This window comes from Xyrauchen texanus, chromosome 29 (genome assembly GCF_025860055.1).
Source record: "Xyrauchen texanus isolate HMW12.3.18 chromosome 29, RBS_HiC_50CHRs, whole genome shotgun sequence".
Classification (NCBI taxonomy): Eukaryota; Metazoa; Chordata; class Actinopteri; order Cypriniformes; family Catostomidae; genus Xyrauchen; species Xyrauchen texanus.
The window spans coordinates 38,903,133-38,927,229 of NC_068304.1; the positions used below are offsets into that span (position 1 = coordinate 38,903,133).

The 24,097-nt window shown below is 39.9% G+C and overlaps 1 protein-coding gene across 1 annotated transcript; it reads right to left on the reverse strand.

The window, feature by feature from the left end:
• Window positions 1-985: 985 nt before the first annotated feature.
• LOC127622738 (B-cadherin-like) lies at window positions 986-19,835 on the reverse strand. The gene is made up of 15 exons (XM_052096804.1): window positions 19,700-19,835; window positions 18,566-18,673; window positions 18,300-18,440; window positions 18,044-18,199; window positions 17,712-17,856; window positions 15,802-15,968; window positions 15,520-15,648; window positions 15,238-15,423; window positions 11,508-11,752; window positions 10,941-11,083; window positions 7,129-7,353; window positions 6,655-6,876; window positions 4,153-4,277; window positions 3,923-4,054; window positions 986-3,621 (listed from the first exon to the last, which is right to left on the reverse strand). The coding sequence occupies exons 1-15, from the start codon at window positions 19,724-19,726 to the stop codon at window positions 3,415-3,417; spliced, it is 2,358 nt and encodes a 785-aa protein (XP_051952764.1). The 5' UTR covers window positions 19,727-19,835; the 3' UTR covers window positions 986-3,414.
• Window positions 19,836-24,097: the final 4,262 nt, after the last annotated feature.

Below are 24,097 nucleotides of genomic sequence, written 5' to 3' on the forward strand. Positions count from 1 at the left end.
CTACTTCTTCAAGGTACACCCGATAGGGAGTGTCCTGACCTGTGATTGGTCAGGATCTGGTCAAAGGTTGTTTTAAAGTTTCGTATTAGTTGTCATAAATCTCAGGCTGCATATGTGGTACTGTGTTTATTGTGTGAGGCTAATTTCATAAAACAAATATAAAAATGATCAAAAAGACTTCACGATAAGGTTGCATTTGTTAACATTAGTAAATGAATTAAGTAATTTGAAGTAACAATGGACAACACATTTTTACAGTGTTTATTAATCTTGGTTCATTTTAATTTCTAAAAACACAATCGTCATTGTTAGTTCATAATGCATTAATGTAAACCTTTACAACTTTTCGCCTAAAAAAAATGTTTTAGTATATGTAGAAATGAACAATAACCAAGATGAATAAGTGCTGTCAAAGTATTGTTCATGTTAGCTCATGATTACTAATGGTACGAACACAACCTTATTGTAAAGAGTTACCAAAAAATTATAGTCTTCAAAAGGTTTACATATTTATAGGGGGGCCTGGGTATCTCAGCGAGGATTAATGCTGACTACCACCCCTGGAGTCGCGAGTTCACGAGGTGTGCTGAGTGATTCCAGCCAGGTCTCCTAAGCAACCAAATTGGTCCGGTTGCTAGGGAGGGTAGAGTCACATGGGGTAACCTCCTTGTGGTCATGATTAGGGGTTCTTGCTCTCAAAGGGGCGTGTGGTGAGTTGTGTGTGGATCGTGGAGAGTAGCATGAGTCTCCACATGCTGTGAGTCTCCGCGGTGTCATGCACAACGAGTCACATGATAGGACGGTCTCAGAAGTGGAGGCAACTGAGACTCGTCCGCCGCCACCCGGATTGAGGTGAGTAACCGCGCTACCACTAGGACCTACTAAGTGGGAATTGGGCATTCCAAATTGGGGAGAAAAGGGGATAAAAAAACAAAAAACTCTTTATAAATACATATTTTAAACACAATGTATTACTTAACCACTGTTTATTGAGAGTTTAATTAACATTGTGTACATTCTGTCAGTTCATTCATACGCAGTGTGTTGGATGTAATCCAATCACTAAGTAATTATTACTGTAATCCTATTACATTTTTAGTAAAAAGTAGTGTAATATTATATTTCAGTAAATTACTTTCAATCAGTTACTTTTAAGTACGGTTAAACATATTTCTAAAATAACATTATTTATATAGAATACTTGATACATAAATGACATTAATACATACATCTGTTAGCATTTCTGTGACAGCTGAAGGCAGTGGCGGCTCTAGGGTCAGTGGACATCCGGGGATTAGCCCAGATACATCATTATAAAGGTCTGGGTGAGAAAAAGATCAAAATTGAACTTCTTTTTTTCCTGTAAATCTCCCCTTTCACTTTTACATCTAAAAGTCACATGTGCAGCCTGTTTAGTTTCACTTTCACATCTGAAAGTGAAAGTTAAAATGGAGATTTAGGGTAAAAAAAAGGATTTAATATTGATCGGTTTCTCACTCATACCTACTACATTGCTTCTGAAGACATGGATTAAACCACTGGAGTCATTTGGATTACTTTTATGTTTAAAAATGGTTTCATTGATTTAAGGCTAATAAAATTGCTATGAAAAAATATATATTTTAAAATTCAGCTTTGTGCTATAGGCAAAGAAACCCTATTCATGCATGTCCAGAGACAAAAAAAAAATACAACAAACGAGAACGATCTGACAAACACAATTTACACAAAGGGTTACTTATATATGGGAAAGGAGATAGCGTGCAAGTGTCGCATTAATCAGGCAGCATGCGTAATTAATGCCACACCCGCAACAACACAAAAGAATACACACAAAACAAACTGGGGCTGAATAATCCCATGACAAGACAGACAGACAGATAGACAGACAGACAGACAGACAGATAGATAGATAGATAGATAGATAGATAGATAGATAGATAGATAGATAGATAGTTACACTATAAGGATAAAACTATTGGGCCACACCTCTTAATCATTGAATTTAGGTGTTTCAATCAGTCCTATTGCCACAGGTGTTTAAAATCAAGCTCCTATCCATGGCAGTCCACGTAGAGTTACAGAGCGGGGTCACCGAGTGCCGAGTCACATTGTGCGTAAATGTCGCCAACGCTCTACTGACTCAATAACTGCAGAGTTCCAGACCTCCTCTGGCATTAACATCAGCACAAAAACTGTACGCCGGGAGCTTCATGGCATGGGTTGCCATGGTCGAGCAGCTGTATGCAAGCCTTACATCACCAAGCACAATGCCAAGCTTGTTGGTGTGGTGTAAAGCACGCCGTCACTGGACTCTGGAGCAGTGAAAACGTGTTCTGTGGGGTGACGAATCACGCTTCTCTATCTGGCAGTCTGATGGACGAGTTTGGGTTTGGCGAATGCCAGGAGAACATTTCCTGCCTGACTGCATTGTGCCAACTGTAAAGTTTGATGGAGGAGGGATAATGCTATGGGGTTGTTTTACTGGGGTTGGCCTAGGCCCCTTAGTTCCACTGATGGGAAATGTGAATGCCTCCGCTTACCAAGGCATTTTGGAAAATTCTATGCTTCCAACTTTGTGGAAACAGTTTGCGGAAGGCTCTTTTCTGTTCCAGCATGACTGTGCCCCAGTGCACAAAGCAAGGTCCATAAAGGCATGGTTGGATGAGTTTGGGGTGGAAGAACTTGACTGGCCCATACAGAGCCCTGACCTCAACCCTATCGAACATCATTGGGATGAACTTGAACGGAGATTTTGAGCCAGGCCCTTTCGTCCAACATCAGTGTCTGACCTCACAAATGCTCTTCTGGAAGAATGGGCAATAATTCCTACAGACACACTCCAATATCTTGTAGAATACCTTCCCAGAAGAGTGGAAGCTGTCATAGCTGCAAAGGGGGGGCCAACTCAATATTAATGCCTATGGATTTAGAATGGGATGTCATAAAAGCTCCTCTAGTTGTAATCTGTAGGTGTCCCAATACATTTGTCCATGGAGTGTAGATGGTTAGATAAAAAAGCAAGAGAGAGCAACTTGAACAGAGATTAAATGCCTTGTGTGGGTTTGTTTACATTTGAATTTTTGACAGCATGAGCTTTCATCAATGTAACTCTGCCCCATTTTTGATCGCCCCCTACAGAAAAACTGCAAATCCAATCAGTTAGAAAAGACATAAACTAGGTCAGAACAGTCTAAAAGTCTGCGCCAAGTTTGGAGGATGTAGCTTGAAACCTCAATGCGAACTAACAACTTACAATTTTGGTCTTTGTTTAGGGATTTAAGAAAAAACTTTAATGTCGGTAGACTTTGTCAAGCCAACATAATACATCCAAAACTACAGCCAGAGAGGAATGTTATACCCGGTAGGGTTCACATACTGATCATTTTAGTAATGTTGTGATCAGAGCATGTATCAGTCCTCTTCTCCTGCATACATGTCAGCCAGCCTTTTGAACGGAGGCCCCCAGTGCTGCAGCTGTTTATAATCCTGATCCCCATCACTGCTGGACGACTGCAGAGAGCTGAGAGAACCAGCATCAGAGCCCTCTCCCTCATAACCAAACACCAGCACTGAGTCATACGGCGCCACAAAGTGCTCATCATCTGCAGTGCATAGATTCTGTACAAACACATAATTAGACATGCATGTAAGCCACCATACCAAGTATGACGAGTTCCGGGAACAACAGTATGGAAGTATCTATCTATAATTTTTAACTGAATTTTGGAAGGTGAATATTCACTACTGAATTGTTAATAATGACATTTTGTGCAAAATGATCTCAATTGTCAATATACAGTCATATGCAGTTGCATCCCCAAAAAATGCACTATTAAAACTAAACTTTTGCCATTAATATACTTCCATACAACACTCCTTTTTAAACAAACATACAGTCAAACATGTTTACAACACATACATCATCAATGAAGTTTACAATATCTTCGTTCTCCTCTCGATGTAGCCGATAGAAGACGGGAGGTAAGGCCATCGGGGCAATGTCTGTACAGAACACCTCTGGTCTCCTTTGCAACAGGCTCATATCATAGTCCTGTCACACAAACATAAACCATGAGCACTGAGGCTTAAGTATGGTAAACCGCTTCAGTGGAAGTGCATGGATGAAGAACAATTGAAGAGGATGTTCACCTGGTCTTCTTCTCCTCCTTCCTCATTGTAACATAAAATATTGCCCCTGTCTTGTTCTTGGTGGATAAAGTGCTCCCGCTTTCCGGCACATTTCCTCCTCAGAAGGAGAAGCAACAGCAGCAGCACTGGGGGAAAGAAAAAAGAAAACTTTCCAATTAAAAGCAGGTTCGCCTGTAATTGGGAGCAGATTTTAATACTCTTAAACTCGCATGCTGGCTCACCAGGTGCATACTGTTATTCATGTACATACAAATACAAATAAACAGCAAAGCATGTAGACTTTGATAGATATATATATAGACAGATATATCATCCTTGCTACTCATTTTCTATTATTTTGAGTGAATTTTGAGTTCCTTTAGTATAAAATAAATGTTCGTTAATTTGTCGATATCTAACATGCTATTATTGCATAGTATACTGTATATTAATACTGTTAACATATATTCAGAATAGCATGCTGAATGCTAAAGATGACGGAGGTGAAAAGATCTAGAGACACGTCATGTAAATGTACCCGGAAATGTAATCTTTGTCTTCAATTTGGTTTCATTCATAAAAAAAAAAAAAAAAACAATTCTACAAAAAAAATACAAAATGACTTTAAAGGGTTAGTTCACCCAAAAATGAAAACTGTGCCATCATTTACTCTCCCTCAAGCCATCCTAGGTGTATATGACTTTCTTCTTTCAGCCAAACACAATCGGAGTTATATAAAAAAAATGTCCTGGCTCTTCCAAGCTTTATAATGGGAGTGAATGGTACCTTAGATTCTGAAGCCCAAAAATCATCCATCAAAATGGGGGTTAATAAAGGCTTTCTGAAGCGAAGCGATGCGTTTTTGTAAGAAAAATATCCATATTTATAACTTTATAAACTATAATTACTGGCTTCTGGTAACAGCTGTCTGCACGTTCACAAGAGAGTTGAGTTACGTAAGCGGAGCGTAAGCTCTACTGAGAAGTGATGAAATGCGGAAGCGCAGAGGATAGAGCAAAACAAAATGCCAGTCACGAATTAGAAAACAACAACGATGATTTTTAAAGAAAAATGCTGGAGGATTTCGATATAAGAGAAGAGGAGATTGAGCCCTATTTGTTTGAACCGAGTACACCGAGCAGGAACTCCGGGAGATGGCGTAGGCTGCTGCAGCGGCACAAACAGAAGAATCCGGTAGACGGAGAGAACGGGACACGTGGTGCTTATGCAGGTAATGCTAACAGAGGCTGAGAGTGTTTGCTGCCATGAATGGACGATTGGAATGACTGGATAGACGCACGAACGCACCATTTTAAGACTAACACAAATCTACAGGTTAGCTAAAACAACTCACTTCTTATCGCCATTTTCCTTTGCTGTAAACAATGCACGCTTCTGCGTTAGTCACTTCTCATCGGAGCTTATGCTAGGCCTACGTCATATGCCAGAACTCGACTCTCTCATGAACGCACAGATGGCCATTACCGGAAGCCAGTGATTATAGTTTATAAAGTTATAAATACCCTGGAGCCATATGGATTACTTTTATGATGGATGGATGGATGCACTTTTTTGGGCTTCAGAATCTAAGGTACCATTCACTCCCATTATAAAGCTTGGAAGAGCAGGATATTTTTTTATATAACTCCGATTGTGTTTGGCTGAAAGAAGAAAGTCATATACAAAAATGATGGATTGAAGGTGAGTAAATGATGGAATAATTTTCATTTTTGGGTGAACTAACCCTTTACAAACGCTATGTGGTGAAACCATCATGTACAAGGTATTAAAATACTTCCCTTGCACCTTGAATACATTAGTGAAATTTATCATTCATTTCAAACACATTTTTTCAAGGTAAAACAATATATTTTTTAACAAATATCGTTGATTCTTGACTCAAGAATTTCAAGACGTTTTCTCAGGGTTACACCACAGGACTTGATCAAAAGGTGCTTTTTCATAAAAATGCCAAAAAATTGTGACAATTTACGTTTAGTCATGAGAGTCTAAAGGTTCCTCTCTGTTTATGGTTTCTGACCACATTAACAACATAATAGCTTCCTACATTTAGAGATGTAGACCGTTAACCAGTGAACAGATTAACCGGCATAAACTATTTATTTGACTAATAATATCAGTTAAAAATGAACCTAGAGGTTAATTCAAGAAACAGAGGAAATTTGGTCTTATCACGTAGTACGACATGTTATGTACACACGAGGGCGCTATTAACATGTAAAGACTAGTTTCCTCTTAGTCTGGCCTATTGTTCAAAGGTGCCTCTGTTTGTTCCTGGCAGGCAGCAGATCCCCTAACCCCACATGTACATCATGAATACATTGGTAGCACCACATAAATGTGATTTGGTGGACAAAATGTATATATATTTTTGTATGTATAATGTTTTTTTTTTTTTAAATTAACATACAAATGACATATTTATAGTTGTCTTTGCATCATAAGATAGGAGAAGGTGTTTTAACAGAAAAGGTTACAGCTTTAAAGGAGATGTTTCCTTACCAAGAAGGCAAAAGATGGCAGCTAACACAAAGCTGAAGAGGGTGGAGATGGAAGCAGCTTGGATGCCACTGACGCAGGTAACATCGTCACCTTTACAGTCACACACCTCCACCACGAGAGAGCTGTCCTGAAATAACATCTGGGAGTCGTACACACGCAACAACAGCTGATACTCGCCAGCAGCCAGATATCTGCGAGGACTCAGAAACCACACTGCACTGCCTGAGAAAGAGAATTAGACATCCTCTATATTTATATTATATTACAGGAATAGATAGCTCATCCGAAATGGAAAATTCTGTCATCATTTACTCACCCTCATGTCTTTTAAATAACTTCATGAAACATTTCATGCTGTCCCTCACACAAATCTATCGTATGGCTTCAGAACACTTTGAGTGTTTTTCCTGCACCACTTTTCAGCAGCTTTTACATTCTTAAAGATGTTTGGGTTAAAATGTGAATACGTCTTACTGCTGGAGTTGCTGGTGACGGTCCAGTTAATGTGATATTCTTTATGCAGGTCGACAGAGAAGGGTGCGCCATATTCTGGCCCATCTGCATCTGTGATGGTCAGACGGACGGGCTTCGGTTCTGTAGAACACATCTGGAGTCTGCGCTGCTCCAGTACCGGAGCGTTGTCATTAACATCCATCAACTCAATCACTAATGTGGCTGTACCTGTGGTGGGCTCATTATCTACAGACAACAGACAACAGCAACAACTTTAAAGGCTTGAAGTTTAAAGGGATAGTTCACCCAGAAAGGAAACTTCTCTCATTATTTCTCAGGTTTGTCTGACTTTCTTTCTCCAGCAGAACACATTTGAAGATAAATAGTAAATGATCTCAGCTCAGTAGGTCCTTAAAATGGAAGTGGATGGTGATCAGACCTTTGAAGCTCAAAAAATCACAGACAGTCAACATAAACATCATCCATATGACTCCAGCGGTTAAATTAATATCTTCTAAAGTGGCGTGATCCCTTTTGGTATGAAAAGATGAATATTTAAGTACTTTTAACTCTGAATCATGCTTCCGTATGCGCATGTGATGTAATCGCATTGGCACATATGACACACCCAAAAGAGCAGCACTGTTTACAACTGATACCAGAAGCCAGTAATTATAGTTTATAAAGTTATAAATATGGATATTTTTCTTACAAAAACGCATCGCTTCGCTTTAGAAGGACTTTATTAACCCCCATTTTGGTGGATGGATGCACTTTTTTGGGCTTCAGAATCTCAGGTACCATTCACTCCCATTATAAAGCTTGGAAGAGCCAGGATATTTTTTTATATAACTCCGATTGTGTTTGGCTGAAAGAAGAAAGTCATATACAAATAAGATGGCTTGAGGGTGAGTCAATTATGATCATTTTCATTTTTGGGTGAACTAACCCTTTAAAGTAATTTTTTATTATTAATTGTTTTATGAATGAAACCAAATTGAAGACAAAGATTACATTACATTTCAGGGTACATTTACATGACCAGAAGCTTTGTTGGTTTTGGTTTAGATCTGTATTTGTATCTGTATGTTTTTCACAATGGTGCGTTTGTGTGCTTAACCTGGATGTCTCCGTAACGTCCGTAACATGCCAACGTGAATACGTCACACGAGAGACCGCGTTAATGCAGCGCTCTCGTGAAGCTACTGGAAGTGATGGTTTATAGTTAAAAAGTTCTTTATTATTTATCTTTTTTTCACACCAAAAGCAGTGGTGGAGCTAGCAATTCCTGTTTTAGTAATTTTATTATGTCATTTTTTTGGCACAATTTAGTTCTTTAGAGGTGAAATCATCTCTGTACAAATGTACAAACTTAACATGTGTGCACACCAAGGTCACCAAACCTCTCCGTCCTGGGTGTCACCCCCCTTTGAAAAACTCCTGGCTCCGCCCCTGACCAAAAGTGATTGTGTCACTTTAGAAGACATTAATTTAACAGCTGGAGTCGTATGGATGATGTTTATGTTGACTGTCTGTGATTTTTGGACCATCAAAATCTGATCACCATCCACTTGCATTTTAAGGACCTACTGAGCTGAGATATTTTACTATTTTTCTTCAAATGTGTTCTGGTGAAGAAATAAAGTCAGACACACTTGCGATATCATGAAGGTTAAGTAAATGATGATAATTTTAATTTTTTTTGGGTGAACTATCCCTTTAAGGCTAAAATATTTTCAAGATGTGCAGTTTTAAGAGACAGTTCACCCAAAAATGCAAATTCTGCATCTAGATGCAAACATGTCATCTATGCACCCTCGTCATTTAAAACATGTACAGAAAGGAGTTATTTTTGTCTACGATACACAAAAGGAGTGAGAAAGAGGCTGACCAATCTCTCTAAGGCCCTGATTTACTGAGATCCCAAATAAAGGTCACCGATTTGTAAGTGCAATCTATTAAATTGCGTGTGCACAAGAAAAACTGAAAACAAGCACACGCACAAATGTGGACACACTATTCAAAAGGAGGCTTTTGCATTTGTTAATATTAATGAATGTATCCATACCACTCACTTACGGCTCACATTAAATATTTCAAAGCGCAAATAACTTTACCATGGTATAAATGCGACACAGAATGCAGACTTGCTGCGCTCCAGAGAAATGTGAAAGAGAACCGTAAGACTGACACTGAAATATAATGAATGAGAGTAATATACACTCACCTAGAACTTTATTAGGAACAGTATGGTCCTAAAAATAGTTCCCAATATGGTCTTCTGCTGTCGTAGCCCATTCGCCTCAAGGTTCGATGTGTTTGCATTCTTAGATGCTATTCTGCACGCTACAAATGTACAGAGTGGTTATCTGAGTTACTGTAGCCTTTCTGTCAGCTCAAACCTGTCTGGCCATTCTCCGTTGACCTTTTTCATCAACAATGTGTTTCTGTCCACAGAACTGCCGCTGACTGTATGTTTTTTGTTTTTGGCACCATTCTGAGTAAACTCTAGAGACTATAGTGTCTGTTGTGCATGAAAATCCAAGGAGATCAGCAGTTATACCAGTCAAACCAGCCTGTCTGGCACCAACAATCATGCCACCAATTTTCCCTATTGTGATGGTTGATGTGAACATTAACTGAAGCTCCTGACCCATATTTGCTGATTTTATGCAGTGCATTGCTGCCACATGATTGGCTGATTAGATAATCAAATGAATAAGTAGGTGTACAGGTGTACAGGTGTTCCTAATAAAGTTCTAGGTGAGTGTAATATCAAATGAATGCATGGCATTAATCAGATTAATATTTGAAGTTATTTTAAGTCTTAAGTCAGTTCTGAAATAACTTTTGGCTCTATAAATCCATATGCGTAGACATCGCCCTTTATTTTGCGAGTGTTGGAGATACACCTCAAAATCAAGATTCAATAAAGTAACCCATAATCAATACCTCAAAAAGGGCTTTTTAAGATATCTCTTAAATAATTATTTAAAACGTGTTAATTCGCAAATCCAATGGAACCATTACCAAGTAATTGTCACAATTCTCTGTTGTCCGCCCTGTGTTTTGCCTCTGTCATCAATTCCTCCCGGACTACATTTCCCATAATTCCCTGCCCTCATCACTGCCAGCTGTCTATGATTGTTTCTTACCTGTGTCTCACTCACCTCATTAGTCTTTGTGCATTTAAAGCCATGTTGTCTGCTCATTCCTTGACAGTTAATGTATGTGTTTTGACCTCCTGTTCTCCATCCTCCCTCTTAATAATAATAATAATAATAATAATAATAATAATAATAATAATAATAATAATAATAATAATAATAATTGTATTTATATAGCACATTTTAGGGCAACATAGAAGTACTCCAGACGACTCCAGTAGTTCAATCCATGTCTTCCGAAGCGATATGATAGGTGTGGGTGAGAAACAGATCAATATTTAATTTATTTTTCACTGCTCAGACAATCTCCACTTTACTTTCACGTTCTCCTTGTGTTTTTGGCGATTCACTTTCTTCATGCATATCGCCTCCTACTGGGCAGGGAGAATTTATGATAAAAAATGTACTATAATTAATTATAATAAATTAATTATAAAATGAATAACACCACTTCTAAATATGTGCATTTAACCACTAGAGTCATATGGATTACCTTTAAGCTCCCTTTATGTGGATTTTGGAGCTTCGTAAATTTGGCACCCATTCACTTGCATTGCGAGGACCAACAGAGCTGAGATATTCTTTTAAAATCTTAATTTGTGTTCAGCAAAGAAAGAAAGTCATCCATCTGGGATGACATCACAATCTAATGTTCATTTGAATTACCATTGTCATAAGCCACTATTAAGACCATGTACTGTCCATCTTTAACGAACGAGGACTCCCTGTCCAATGAGCTCCTGACTGTAACGTGTCCAGTGTCCTCTGTGATGTCCAGCCATTTAGCAACGTCTTTCTGCAACATATATCTGATATGAAAGCACACTCAAACATGTGAGAATAGGCAAATCACAACAAAACAGTGTTTATAAAGTGTATACATCTACAGTGGCCTGGAAAAGCATGCTTTGGCACCATACTTCAAAATGCATTGCACTAGAAAGCAATATATCCAAACAAGTGACATTGATTGACATATAATGTTTTTTTTGGACAATTTCTGGTTGCAGAAATTTAGTGGGACACAGTTAATGTGCTGGACTACACCTGTGGTTACTCTGAGAGGAACTGACATTAAATACAGCCTCTAAAAATCATGTTGCCACCAGTTGGTTATAAGCCATTGCAAAAAGTGAGTTGTGCCCTAGTATAATTCCTTTGCAGATGCCACTTGGTTTAATATTTTGTTATCCAGATATGGTTTAAGTGTGTGCACGCATGTCTTTGCAGGACCTTATTCTCTGCTCTCTTTCCGTATCTGGGTCCTTGGCGGTGTATTTGGTGATGTTGCTGCCCACTGGGAGGTCCTCAAATACGGAGACCTGTTTCCCTGCATGCTCAAAAATGGGTGACTCATTAACGTCCAGCACTGAGATGGTTACGGTGGCCGTGGAGGTGGACAGAGGAACAGCAAATGGAACCTCGTTCTCTACCATTAGCACCAGAGAGAAGCTTCTGACCTTCTCAAAATCCAGACCCTAAACACAAACAATAAGATTGTAGCATTTGATAAAGAAAGTTTGAGTGGTGCTTGGCCATGCAAAACTCATCAGCACAATGCTAGGGTGTTGTGGTAGGTTACTATGCAGTTGCTAGGACACCTCTATGACATTTTGGTCCTTAGGCATGGCCCGGGTGCCACTTTCAATGCAAGTCTATTACATTTCTACTGAATTATAATCCACCAGCCGATATGGTTAGGAGTAGGAAAGTCTCCTGATTCTTGGTTCACTTCAAGTCAGACAAAATAAATGACTTTCACTTATTCACTTAAAAGAACTAGCTGATAAAAGTAATTTGTTCTGCAGCACTTTTCGTACCACTGTCTCCTTAAGATGAATCGCTTATGATGTATTCCTCTTTTGGATAAAAACATCTGCCAGATGAATAAATTTGAATGTAAATAAACATCAGTCACTTGTACACATTAACAGCTCTTCCATCCTTTTCCATGCCGATGCTGACGTAAAGGAACAACATGCCCCTCTCATTCAGAGAGTACCATAGACTGTAAAAAAAGATGGCCGACACCCCTTCACTCTTTTCCATTGGTGAGAACTGAAGCCGCCAGTGTCCCGATATGGCGCTGACATCTTGGGACTTGAGTCTGCGCAAGTTGCGATTTCGGGACCAGACCTGCGCAGTAGTGAGCAGGAAGTAAAGCCCCGAAATCAAGGCCCCGCCCTCACTCTCGCTGAATCAATCGCAAGCACACGCCCCTGCACTTTTGACTTTTGACTTATGATGGTGTGAAATAATTAATTATAGAAATTTAGATATTCAATTTAAAGCTCCAATCTCCTCAATCCTCCGAAGATCCCGAAAAAAATCAGTTGGTGCTTCAGTGACTACTTCGCTCAGAGAACCTGTCAATCACAGCTGTCAATCATGATGTCACAGCACCGTTTTTATAGCATCAAATAACTAAAAACAAACTTATTTTGAAAACAAACACTTGAAATGACATCATCGTGATAGAAACGACAGTAAATGACAGAAACTATCTTTGGAAAAAAGATATGTGAAGTGTAATTTAATTGTTTAGTTGGTCTCACGTCCCGTTGAATAACATGGGGAGGCAGGGTTTATGACCTATACTAGGACCAGTCACCGGGGGGCGATCGAGACGTTTTGGCTTCACTTTTAAGGGCTTGTGCGGCACACTTGGTAGGTACATGTACAGTACCAGGTCATTCAGTTTGTTTATGAATAAGAAGTTTTACGAGTGCCACTTCACACTGTACATGAGCTGCCAATCAAGCGATCTGCCTCGGATGTACCGCGATTGCCAAGCACACGATTGGCTGCTGCTGTAATCAATCATGAGGGTTTAAGTGCCCTTAACCATTAATGTTGTTTCACAATCCACAGCCACCATCAGTTTGTGTATTTGACTCCTATTCCGAGTCCCGACTGTTACCATGTTTTTGTACATGTAACGAAAACATTGCTAGCAACAGTCAAACCGTTTTACTATACGAAAATATGTTCCAGGACTTTTCCATCACTGGAAAACTGCCAGGTTTTCCAGGATGTGTGGGAACCCTGAAAAGAGTCAATTGTTCTGGAATCAGACTACACAGGTCGGGTAGTATGTTTCGCCCTGTAGATTCAAAAGAGTCATTTGTTCTGGAATCAGACTACACTGGTCGGGTAGTAACTGGTTCTGCATAAGAAGCAGTTCTTGGCTCCCAAACTCAGATATTGTAAGTCACTATCACTTAGGAAAGTAATAACACACCTCTCTCCTTAACAGCCCTTATGATTTAAGGTATCACACACCATATACTGTATGTCTGTAGCACAAAAGGCATAGGATGAGTTATGCAGTGGTGGCTCATAATTATCCCATTAAAACATGTGACGCAATAGAGACTTGGTGCTTTTACGGGGACTCAGGTTTGAGTCCCGACTGCATCCTTTCCTTATCCTATTCCCCGCCTCTCAAATAGTGTCTTGTTGATTTAAACTGACCTGTCCTACTGTCACAGGGCGGAGGTCGTGATTTTACACACCCGGTCCCTTATCAGGCTAATCAAGCCTCAGAGAGGGATAAAGGCAGACTGCGGACGGTGGTGCGACAGCAGTGGCGGCTGCTGGTCTTTCAAAGAGGGGAAGCTCATTTTCGGCCTACATTATAAACTTATTTACCCTATTTTTTGCACTAAATCAATCGTAGGTGTTGATCTGCCCTGCTGTTTAATTCTAATTTTTTCCTCGTAAGGAAGACTTTCAAATGGCTTCGCCAAAATCAGGTCGACAATATTAACACCGTCTGCCATCGTGCGCAGTTTCACGATGCTAGCCTAGCCTACTGTATGAATGAATGAATGAACGAACGAACGAACGAACGCTCTAAAACAAAATATATTAAACTTGGTAAAACTGAAACAAGGAATGTGGTGTATAATTGTGTGAAATGTATTATGCAAATTGACTAGCAATTTCGCCAAACAAATATAAAGAAATAGGTTGCAGCAGTTTGTCTTTCGACTACACTTGAGAAATCCATGATGGGACTGAGCCTGAAATAGCTTCAGTGACTTCTTATAGTACAGATTCGCTGTCAATCAAAAGGAGATGCAGTCTTTCGACAGATCCTCCAATCATCACGCTGAAGCCCGGAGTCCGGCCAGCCCACTCTCATTCACCCCCAGAGACGCTGAGCGTCCGTGGGCGGGACATAATCGCAGCATTTATCCAATGACCGCCTATTTTCGGAGCACTGAAAAAACTGTTCAGAGCAGCCCCATTGAAGTCAATGGACGCCGGCTTCAACAGGGAAATGCACTGACGCTACGGGAATGTATGAGAAGTAAATCGAGTCAGCCGACCTGCTATATGTAATGTAGCTGATTCTGAACGAACTCGTCTTCGAGATGAACGTGTTCTAACGCATTTTTAGTCAATAAATTGTTTACACAATAGTACATATTTGACCATTATTTTTTGACATTATAGGGAAGCTGAGCTTCCTTGCAGTCTTAAAGAAATCACTGTGCGACAGAGAGAAAGCGTTTAAGGGCAGCTGTCCGTCATATGTGTGTGTTTGTGTCTTTTGGTTTTAGTTCTTTATTAAAAATATTATTTATATTTTCAAGCCGGTTCTCACCGGCACCAGTGTAAAGCGGTATAAGGGAAAGGATGAGGTGAGAACCGGATATAAATATAAATTATATTTAATATAAAACTAAACCAAAAGACACAAACACACACATAGGACGGACAGCTGCCCGTAAATGCTCTCTCTCTGTCGCACCCCCATCCGCAGTCTGCCTTTATCCCTCTCGGAGGCTTGATTAGCCTGATAAGAATCATGACCCGGCCCCGCCCTCCACCCTGTCACACCCACAAAGTTAAAAAACTATAAATAATTATAAACGAAAAAATACATATAATAAAACTCAAATGCGTATGTGTCAGTTGAATGTATTTTCAGTTTGGTATATGAGTGTATATTCACTTTTGTGGTTGTGATGATTCCCTCCATCTTGTTGGGACCGGTGCTGATGTTAAAGAATCCTTCCTCGTTGCCCTTGATGATGGTGAACTTCGTCACTGCGTTAACACTTAAAGGTTCGTCTCTATCTGTGACGGGCAACCTCGCAACGATTTCCCCTGCCTTATTTTCTTGCACTGTACTTGCATACTGTCAACACACTCAGATTATGGTAATGCAACAATTTCCAAAACAATGGCAGATTTGATTTGAAATCAGAACAATGATTTCAAAGGATGAATTCACCGTTTTTTGGCTGAAACTAGGAGCGTGGTCATTGCTGTCGGTGACGTGGATGACGACTGTGCAGGTGGAGGACAGACCCTGACCATCCATGTCTGCTGCTTTCACAGCCAGTGTATGTACAGGATTCGTCTGTGTTGCCATAGAAACAGCCATGTTTAGATAAGCATTTAATATTGCATTTCTAATTTTTCCCGCTTCATTTTGGGCTGAAACGTCCATTTATGAACGTATGCGTGCCTGTAATATGTATTTTGTAATTCCGCGTGTGCTGTATGTATATACCTCTCTGTCCAAAGTGCCAAAAGAGGCCAGACTGATGACACCACTGACAGGGTCAATGTGGAACACCCCACCGATGGGTTCCTGTCTCACCAGTTTATAACGTATAATGCTGTTTTCAGTTTCTGGATCATCAAGATCATCTGCTGTCACTTGTGTGACTGGTACGTCTGTATGAGAATGAAACAAAGCATTTTATTGTAAGAGACAAATTATAGTTTGAATATACAGTATATATATACTATGTGTGTATATGTATATATATATATATGGGTGTTTCTTCAAACGCTGGCCATTTCATGTCCCAGGGGTTGATTTCATCAAAACAAACAGACTTCAACTTTCTTCTTTTTCTTATATGAAGGTTGCTTTAAAACTGACTTGGAGGTTTTTTTTACCAGGCCGCCATCATTTATTCTTAGTACTTTTCAAATGCCATTTGTGTAGAGATTTTACTGTTTTAACCTGTAAGCTCCAGACCCAAAGTATTAATATTAAACTACAGAAATCCATATTAAAATGTAATCTCCAGCAGAGTGCTGGTGGTGTAGTGGGCTAAAGCACATAACTGGTAATCAGAAGGTTGCTGGTTCGATCACCACAGCCGCCACCATTGTGTCCTTGAGTCAAGGCACTTAACTCCAGGTTGCTCCGGGGGGATTGTCCCTGTAATAAGTGCACTGTAAGTCGCTTTGGAAAAAAGCATCTGACAAATGCATAAATATGTAAATATATGTAATTCTTTTGCATGTTTAAAACTATGATCATCTGAACATAGAGTGAAACAAACGTAACAATCAATATTTAAAAAATGATGACTTTCCAATCAAGCTGTCTTTTTGCTAACTTGCACAAAAAGTGTGAAAATGTTATTTGTTATAACATTTACATTTATGCATTTGGCAGATGCTTTTATCCAAAGCGACTTACAGAGCCCTTATTACTACCCCCCAGAGCAACCTGGAGTTAAGTGCCTTACTCAAGGGCACAATGGTGGTGGCTGTGGGGATCGAACCTACAACCTTCTGATTACCAGATTACCAGTTATGTGCTTTAGACCACTACACCACCACCACACCACTTATAAGTTCTCTTGGAAGGAGTTGTGGGACAAGGAAGCATTTCGAATGGTGGTGGCATAGTGGCTAAAACACAGGGCTGTTAATCAGAAGGTCGCTGGTTCGAACCCCACGGCCACCACCATTGTGTCCTTGAGTAAGGCACTTAACTCCAGGTTGCTATGGGGGGATTGTCCCTGTAATAAGTTCTCTGTAAGTCGCTTTGGATAAAAGTGTCTGCCAAATGCATAAATGCAAATGTAAATTTGTCCAGTGGAAGTTGGCTGCAGAGGCTGCGTAGGCATGTCAACTACCAGACATGGGAATCCGAGGCCAGGCCCAACGGCAAGCCATCAAAGCCCTTTCCAGTGCAGCTGAAAGGGCAAGCCAGTAGCTCTGGATTAAGAGGAGAGACAACACCTGGGCTCCAAAGTAACATCAGGAACGAGTTGACGTCAAGGGGGGTGAGCCTGGGAGGCCAGGCCTCATTGCTGAACCCTCTAGAGGTGTAGTGGGCTCATCAGTGAAACGCTGAGGAAGGAGGGTGCCCGCTTGAAAACCCTGAGATGTCATCATCATTCCCACTCATAACAGCAAGGCCTCAAGGGATGTGCAACACACAAGGGATTGTATCACCTAGTCCTAAATGTAATCTAATCTGTGTTCATTTAGGGTACATAAAAAGCATGTGCGCACACTGTTGGACAACGTTACAAGAAAAACAAATTGAGTGTGAAAAATGTTTTAATGAGCGCTAAAAAAAGACCGAAGTTGAAGAAACACCCATGTATGTACATATTATATGATACAAAAATAATAAGGATTAATGATTTTCAAGATATCTCCATGTCTTACTTTGTTTTGCCCTTTCTAGGACGTTTCCTGTAAAAGGATTCTGGGTGCAGACCGGTCTGTTGTCATTTTGGTCAATAACTTTTATAATGATATTAATGGGGGTTTCGATGTAGTCTTGACCTTCTGCCGAGGCATGAGTTGTCAGCTGCTCAAGTACATACAAACACACACAATAAACAAGAATACACCTGCATTATACATCATTCAAATGCAGAGACTTTTTAATATAGTGCATAAAGCTAAAAATGTGCTTCTGATTCAAGGTGATGAAAAATGAAGGATCAAGTCAAATTTAAAGTTGCATATTCATTCAAACGGTCCGTACCACTTACAACGTATTGTTGAGTTTCCTCTCTGTCCAGTTCTTTGGTCACAGACAACATGCCTGAATATTTGTTCACTATGAAAAGCCCCCTGGGAGGCAGATCGGCTCCAGCGCCCGTAATTTTATAAATCATTTTCATTGACTTGGCAGCCGTGGACTTCATCTGTGGTGCAAATAAAACCAAGAATTCTGCTTTAGTCAAATGTTAAAACCAGGACATAATAAAAAGGAAACATGGGTCACGGGAAAGAGAAAAACACCACCTTCACCAGTTCCTTTGGGAACGGGCCTTTATTGTTTTCTGGAATACTAATGGGTGGAATCATCCAATCCCTCTTTCTCCTGATCATGCCACCAGATGCCGCCTCCATTCGAACATCATGGAGCTCTGAGGTTGTCGCATTCTGCATTAAAGATTTTATTGTACATCAGAAATTCTTTTAAATGCTTAAAGCTTTTAAATTGCATTTTTTTATAGGTTTGGAAATGATCTGGTAAATCAGCAAACGGTTAGAGATAATTCACACACCTGCCAAAGAGGGACGCCGTTTCTCTTATCGTGCATGAACAGTGTTGTCCTCTCTTCAATGACTGATGCATACTCTGGTATAATCTCTCCCTGGATTGTGAAAACCACCTGTTAAAAAAGTACAAAACACTAAAATAAAATCGTAAAGTTACTTGCCAGTCAATAACTTTTCCTCTTCTGTATGATGTTGTTTCATTACACAGGAAAACTGAAATATTCACAATTATTTTTCTTTACTTTATCAAACATCTACAGACTCCACAGAAGGAATTGTGCATCCTATAATTAAAAAGAATGAAATTACATAGAAGTGAAGCAGCACGTCTGGTCTTTAATGAACCTAAGAGAGCACATGTTACACCACTCCTCGTCTCTCTCCTCTGGCTGCCGGTTGATGCACGTATTAAATTCAAGGCCCTGAGGCTGGCATACAAAACAGTCACTGGGTATGCTCCAGCATACCTAAAAACATTTATGCAGAGCTACGTTCCCACCAGAAGCCTGCGGTCGGCTAAGGAACGTCGCCTTGTTGTACCAAAACAAAGAGGCACCAAAACACTTTCCCGGACTTTCAGTTTCATCATACCACGGTGGTGGAATGACCTTCCCAACTCAATCCGGGAAGCTAACTCACTCTCTATCTTCAAACAACGGCTAAAAACACATCTTTTCCAAAAGCACTTAACCGGTCACAAAAAAAAAACAAAACAAACAAAAAAAAAAATTACAATTCTTGTTGCACTTAAATCTGTTTTGTATACTATTCTGATGATAGTGAAACTTTGTAGTATGGCACTTTTTGTACCACGGTCTCCTTAAGATGATTCGCTGATGTTTTCCTCTTTTGTAAGTCGCTTTGGATAAAAGCGTCTGCCAAATGAATAAATGTAAATGTAAATGTAAATGTAAATATACACACACTTATAATTTCTACGTCGAACGTGTTATTTCAATTTACTACATTAAAAATGGATTTGATCCATTATTCAGACTTTTTAAACATTTACAGACAGATATTTAAAAATGCACACAGATGACGGTGACTCGAAATCAACATATCTAAAACAATAAGATGATCAAATAGCATTAACTATATATATATATAAATACATATATATACATATAAACACTTACTAGAGAAAAAACACAGGTGAAAATCATTTTGGTGCAACTCGTCCCCGGTAAAAACTAATTAAAAACAAATTAAATGGCAAGTATATGTTCCTCTGTGTATCATTCTCTCTTCCCAGCAGTAACTGTAAGGTCTGAACTGTGTGTGTGTGTGTGTGTGTGTGTGCGTGCCGTGCGTGTGCATTTGCATGTTTATGGGAAGGTGTTATCGACAAGGCATCAAAAGACAAGGAGCTTACTGACAGAAAGGTTGGCATGTTTTAACACTGTATTATTTGGTTCAATGCTTAAAAACATAAGAAAACATGTTGGGGACATAAAAGTTATTTAATGGAAAATGTAAATGAGATAGCAACATAAACACACTCAAAATGACCTACCTATCATATAAAATGCATTGCATGTCTGTTTTGCAGACTTCTCATTGTCTCATTAAACCTGCTCTTTACTGTACAAACACTGAGTTTTGACTATCTAACTGACTTAGCACACACGGTTTGGTTACTAATAATAATCCCAAAGCATTATCACATGGTTTAACCCTTAGGCAAATGGAGAGACAAAAGTTTTCATGGAAAAATAGAGTTCAAAAGAACTGATCTTTTCATGGTGATGTTCCATGCAGTATACCGTAACTATAGCATTAGATAACATGCACATATGGTGCGTTTGCCATATGGTGAGTTTGATATTTGCACCGGCTTTCTTCCATATCTCACCTATGGACAAATTTACACATTTGTTTTATATTTGTTCTACGGTGTGTGCTGTCTGCACCATTATATGTGCAATTTCTTCTGAAAGGCAATATCCAAATGTTATAGAAATAAAATATTCGTGCAATGCTGATCTCTCTGATCTGAACGGTTTATTAGATTAGAGCTCGACTGATATTAACTCAGTAGTTTTTAAAAACTTTTTGTTGAATGTTTACTCTAAATCTCCCCTTTTACTTCTGAAAGTCACGTGTGGTGCCTGTTTAGTATCACTTTCACATCTGAAAGTGAAAGTTAAAGTGGAGATTTAGATAAAACAATAACCTAAATATTGATCTGTTTCTCACCTACACCTCATATCACTTCTGAAGACATGGATTAAACCACTGGAGTTTTATGGATTACTTTTATGCTGCCTTTATGTGCTTTTTGGTCACCATTCACTTGCATTGTATGGACCTACAGAGTGGAGATATGTTTCTAAAAATCTTCATTTGCGTCCTGCAGAAGCAAGTGTGCTGCACAAGCCCTCAAAAGTGAAGCCAAAACGTCTCGATCGCCCCCCGGTGGCTGGTCCTAGTATAGGTCATAAACCCCGCCTCCCCATGTTATTCAACGGGACGTGAGACCAACTAAACAATTAAATTACACTTCACATATCTTTTTTCCAAAGATAGTTTCTGTCATTTACTGTCGTTTCTATCACGTTGATGTCATTTCAAGTGTTTGTTTTCAAATTAAGTTTGTTTTTAGTTATTTGATGCTATAAAAACGGTGCTGTGACATCATGATTGACAGCTGTGATTGACAGGTTCTCTGAGCGAAGTAGTCACTGAAGCACCAACTGACTTTTTTTCGGGATCTTCGGAGGACTGAGGAGATTGGAGCTTTAAATGTAATATCTAAATTTCTATAATTCATTATTTCACACCGTCATAAGTCAAAAGTCAAAAGTGCAGGGGCGTGTGCTTGCGATTGATTCAGCGAGAGTGAGGGCGGGGCCTTGATTTCATGGCTTTACTTCCTGCTAACTACTGCGCAGGTCTGGTCCCGAAATCGCAACTGCGCAGACTCAAGTCCCAAGATGTCAGCGCCATATCGGGACACTGGCGGCTTCAGTTCTCACCAATGGAAAAGAGCGAAGGGGCATCGTCCGTCTATGTGCAGAAGAAAGAAAGTCATACACATCTGGGATGGCATAAGGGTGAGTAAATGATGAGATCATTTACATTTTTGGGTGAACTATCCCTTTAAATATCAGTATAGGCAAAATCCACTATCGCTCGACCTCTATACTTTTTTTACTTACAAGGACTTCGAAAAATAACTGTATTGAGATTTTGCTAACAAAGAGCAATTTCAGATGAAAGGTTAAAAGTATAACTCAATATATTAAAATATAAACTGATCAGCCACAACATTAAAACAACGGACAGGTGAAGTGAATAGCATTTGTTATATCATTACAATTGCACCTGTCAAGGGGGGTGATATATTAGGCAGCAAGTGAACAGTCAGTTCTTGAATTTCATGTGTTGGAAGCAGGAAAAGTGGGCAAGCGTAAGGATCTAGCCATCACAATTTGGCCCTTGTCAGAGCATCTCCAAAACGGCAGGTCTTGTGGGGTGTTCCAGGTGTGCAGTGGGTAGTACCTACCAAAAGTGGTCCAAGGAAGGACAACCTGAGAACCGGTGACAGGGTCATAGGTGCCCAAGGCTCTTTGAGGCCATGATAGAAAGGTGTCAGAACACACAGGGCATCACATAGCCACAGACCGGTCAGAGTGCCCACGCTGACCCCTGTCCACCGCAAAAAGTGCCAAAATGGGCACGTAAGTGCCAGAACTGGACCATGGAGCGATGGAAGAAGGTGGCCTCGTCTGATGAATCACGTTTTTTTTAGATCATGTGGACAGGTTTCCTTTTCCAGGTCTGAAAGTCCAATAAGGTTTGATTCAGTTTCTCCATCCAGTCAGTTCTCTCCTCTCATGTGTCTGGTGAGAACCAGCATCTGCACAACAACATAAAACCATGTCAATTCAAACTGAATTAAAAACTACATATAGTGTATATCAGTGGCGGCTGCTGGTCTTTCAAAGAGGGGAAGCTCATTTTCAGCCTACATTATAAACTTATTTACCCTATTTTTTGCACTAAATCAATCTTAGGTGTTGATCTGCCCTGCTGTTTAATTCTAATTTTTTCCTCGTAAGGAAGACTTTCAAATGGCTTCGCCAAAATCAGGTCGACAATATTAGCACCGTCTGCCATCGTGCGCAGTTTCACCCGTACGACGCTAGCCTAGCCTACTGTATGAATGAATGAACGAATGAACGAACTAACGAACGAACGACGACGCTCTAAAACAAAATATATTAAACTTGGTAAAACTGAAACAAGGAATGTGGTGTATAATTGTGTGAAATGTATTATGCAAATTGACTAGCAATTTCGCCAAACAAATATAAAGAAATAGGTTGCAGCAGTTTGTCTTTCGACTACACTTGAGAAATCATGATGGGACTGAGCGCAAAATAGCTTCAGTGACTTCTTATAGTACAGATTCGCTGTCAATCAAAAGGAGATGCAGTCTTCGACAGATCCTCCAATCATCACGCTGAAGCCCGGAGTCCGGGCCAGCCCACTCCTCATTCACCCCCAGAGACGCTGAGCGTCCGTGGGCGGACATAATCGCAGCATTTATCCAATGACCGTCTATTTTCGAGCACTGAAAAAACTGTTCAGAGCAGCCCCATTGAAGTCAATGGACGCTCGGCTTCAACAGGGAAATGCACTGACGCTACGGGAATGTATGAGAAGTAAATCGAGTCAGCCGACCTGCTGTATGTAATGTAGCTGATTCTGAACGAACTCGTCTTCGAGATGAACGTGTTCTAATGCATTTTTTAGTCAATAAATTGTTTACACAATAGTACATATTTGACCATTATTTTTTTGACATTATAGGGGAAGCTGAGCTTCCCTTGCAGTCTTAAAGAAATCCCCACTGATGTAGATGGGCAAACTGTAGGAGCTCTTAAAGAGACAGTTCACCCGAAAATGAAAATTCTCTCATCATTTACTCACTCTCATGCCATCCCAGATGTGTATGACTTTATTTCTTCTGCAGGACAAAAATTACGTTTTTTAGAAGAGTATCTCAGCTCTCTCAAACACTCACACACACACTCACACACACACCCACTCACACACTCTCAAACACTTACACACACACACACACACACACACACACACTCGCACTCACACACTCGCACTCAAACACTCTCACACTCACACACACACACACACACACACACACACACTCAAACACTCACACACACACACACACTCGCACTCAAATACACACACTCACACACACACGCTCACACTCAAACATACACACAAACACACACACTCACACTCGCACTCAAACACTCACAAACTCACACACACACGCGCACTCACATTCACACACAAACATATACACTCACACACACACACACACACACAAACACACACTCTAACACATACACACACACACACAAACACATACTCTAACACATACACACACACACACACACACACACACACACACACACACACACAAACACATACTCTAACACATACACACACACACACACACTCAAAATTTGAAGCTCTGAAAGCCACATAAAGGCAGCATAAAT

Excerpts from the sequence above, each read along its gene's own strand:
- LOC127622738 (XM_052096804.1), bottom strand. The coding sequence starts at position 19,726 with ATGATTTTCACCTGTGTTTTTTCTCTA. Across the intron at positions 4,278-6,654 it reads TGCCATCTTTTGCCTTCTTG|TGCTGCTGCTGTTGCTTCTC; the intron begins GTAAGGAAACAT and ends TCTTTCCCCCAG. Across the intron at positions 3,622-3,922 it reads TTGTAAACTTCATTGATGAT|AATCTATGCACTGCAGATGA; the intron begins GTATGTGTTGTA and ends GTGTTTGTACAG.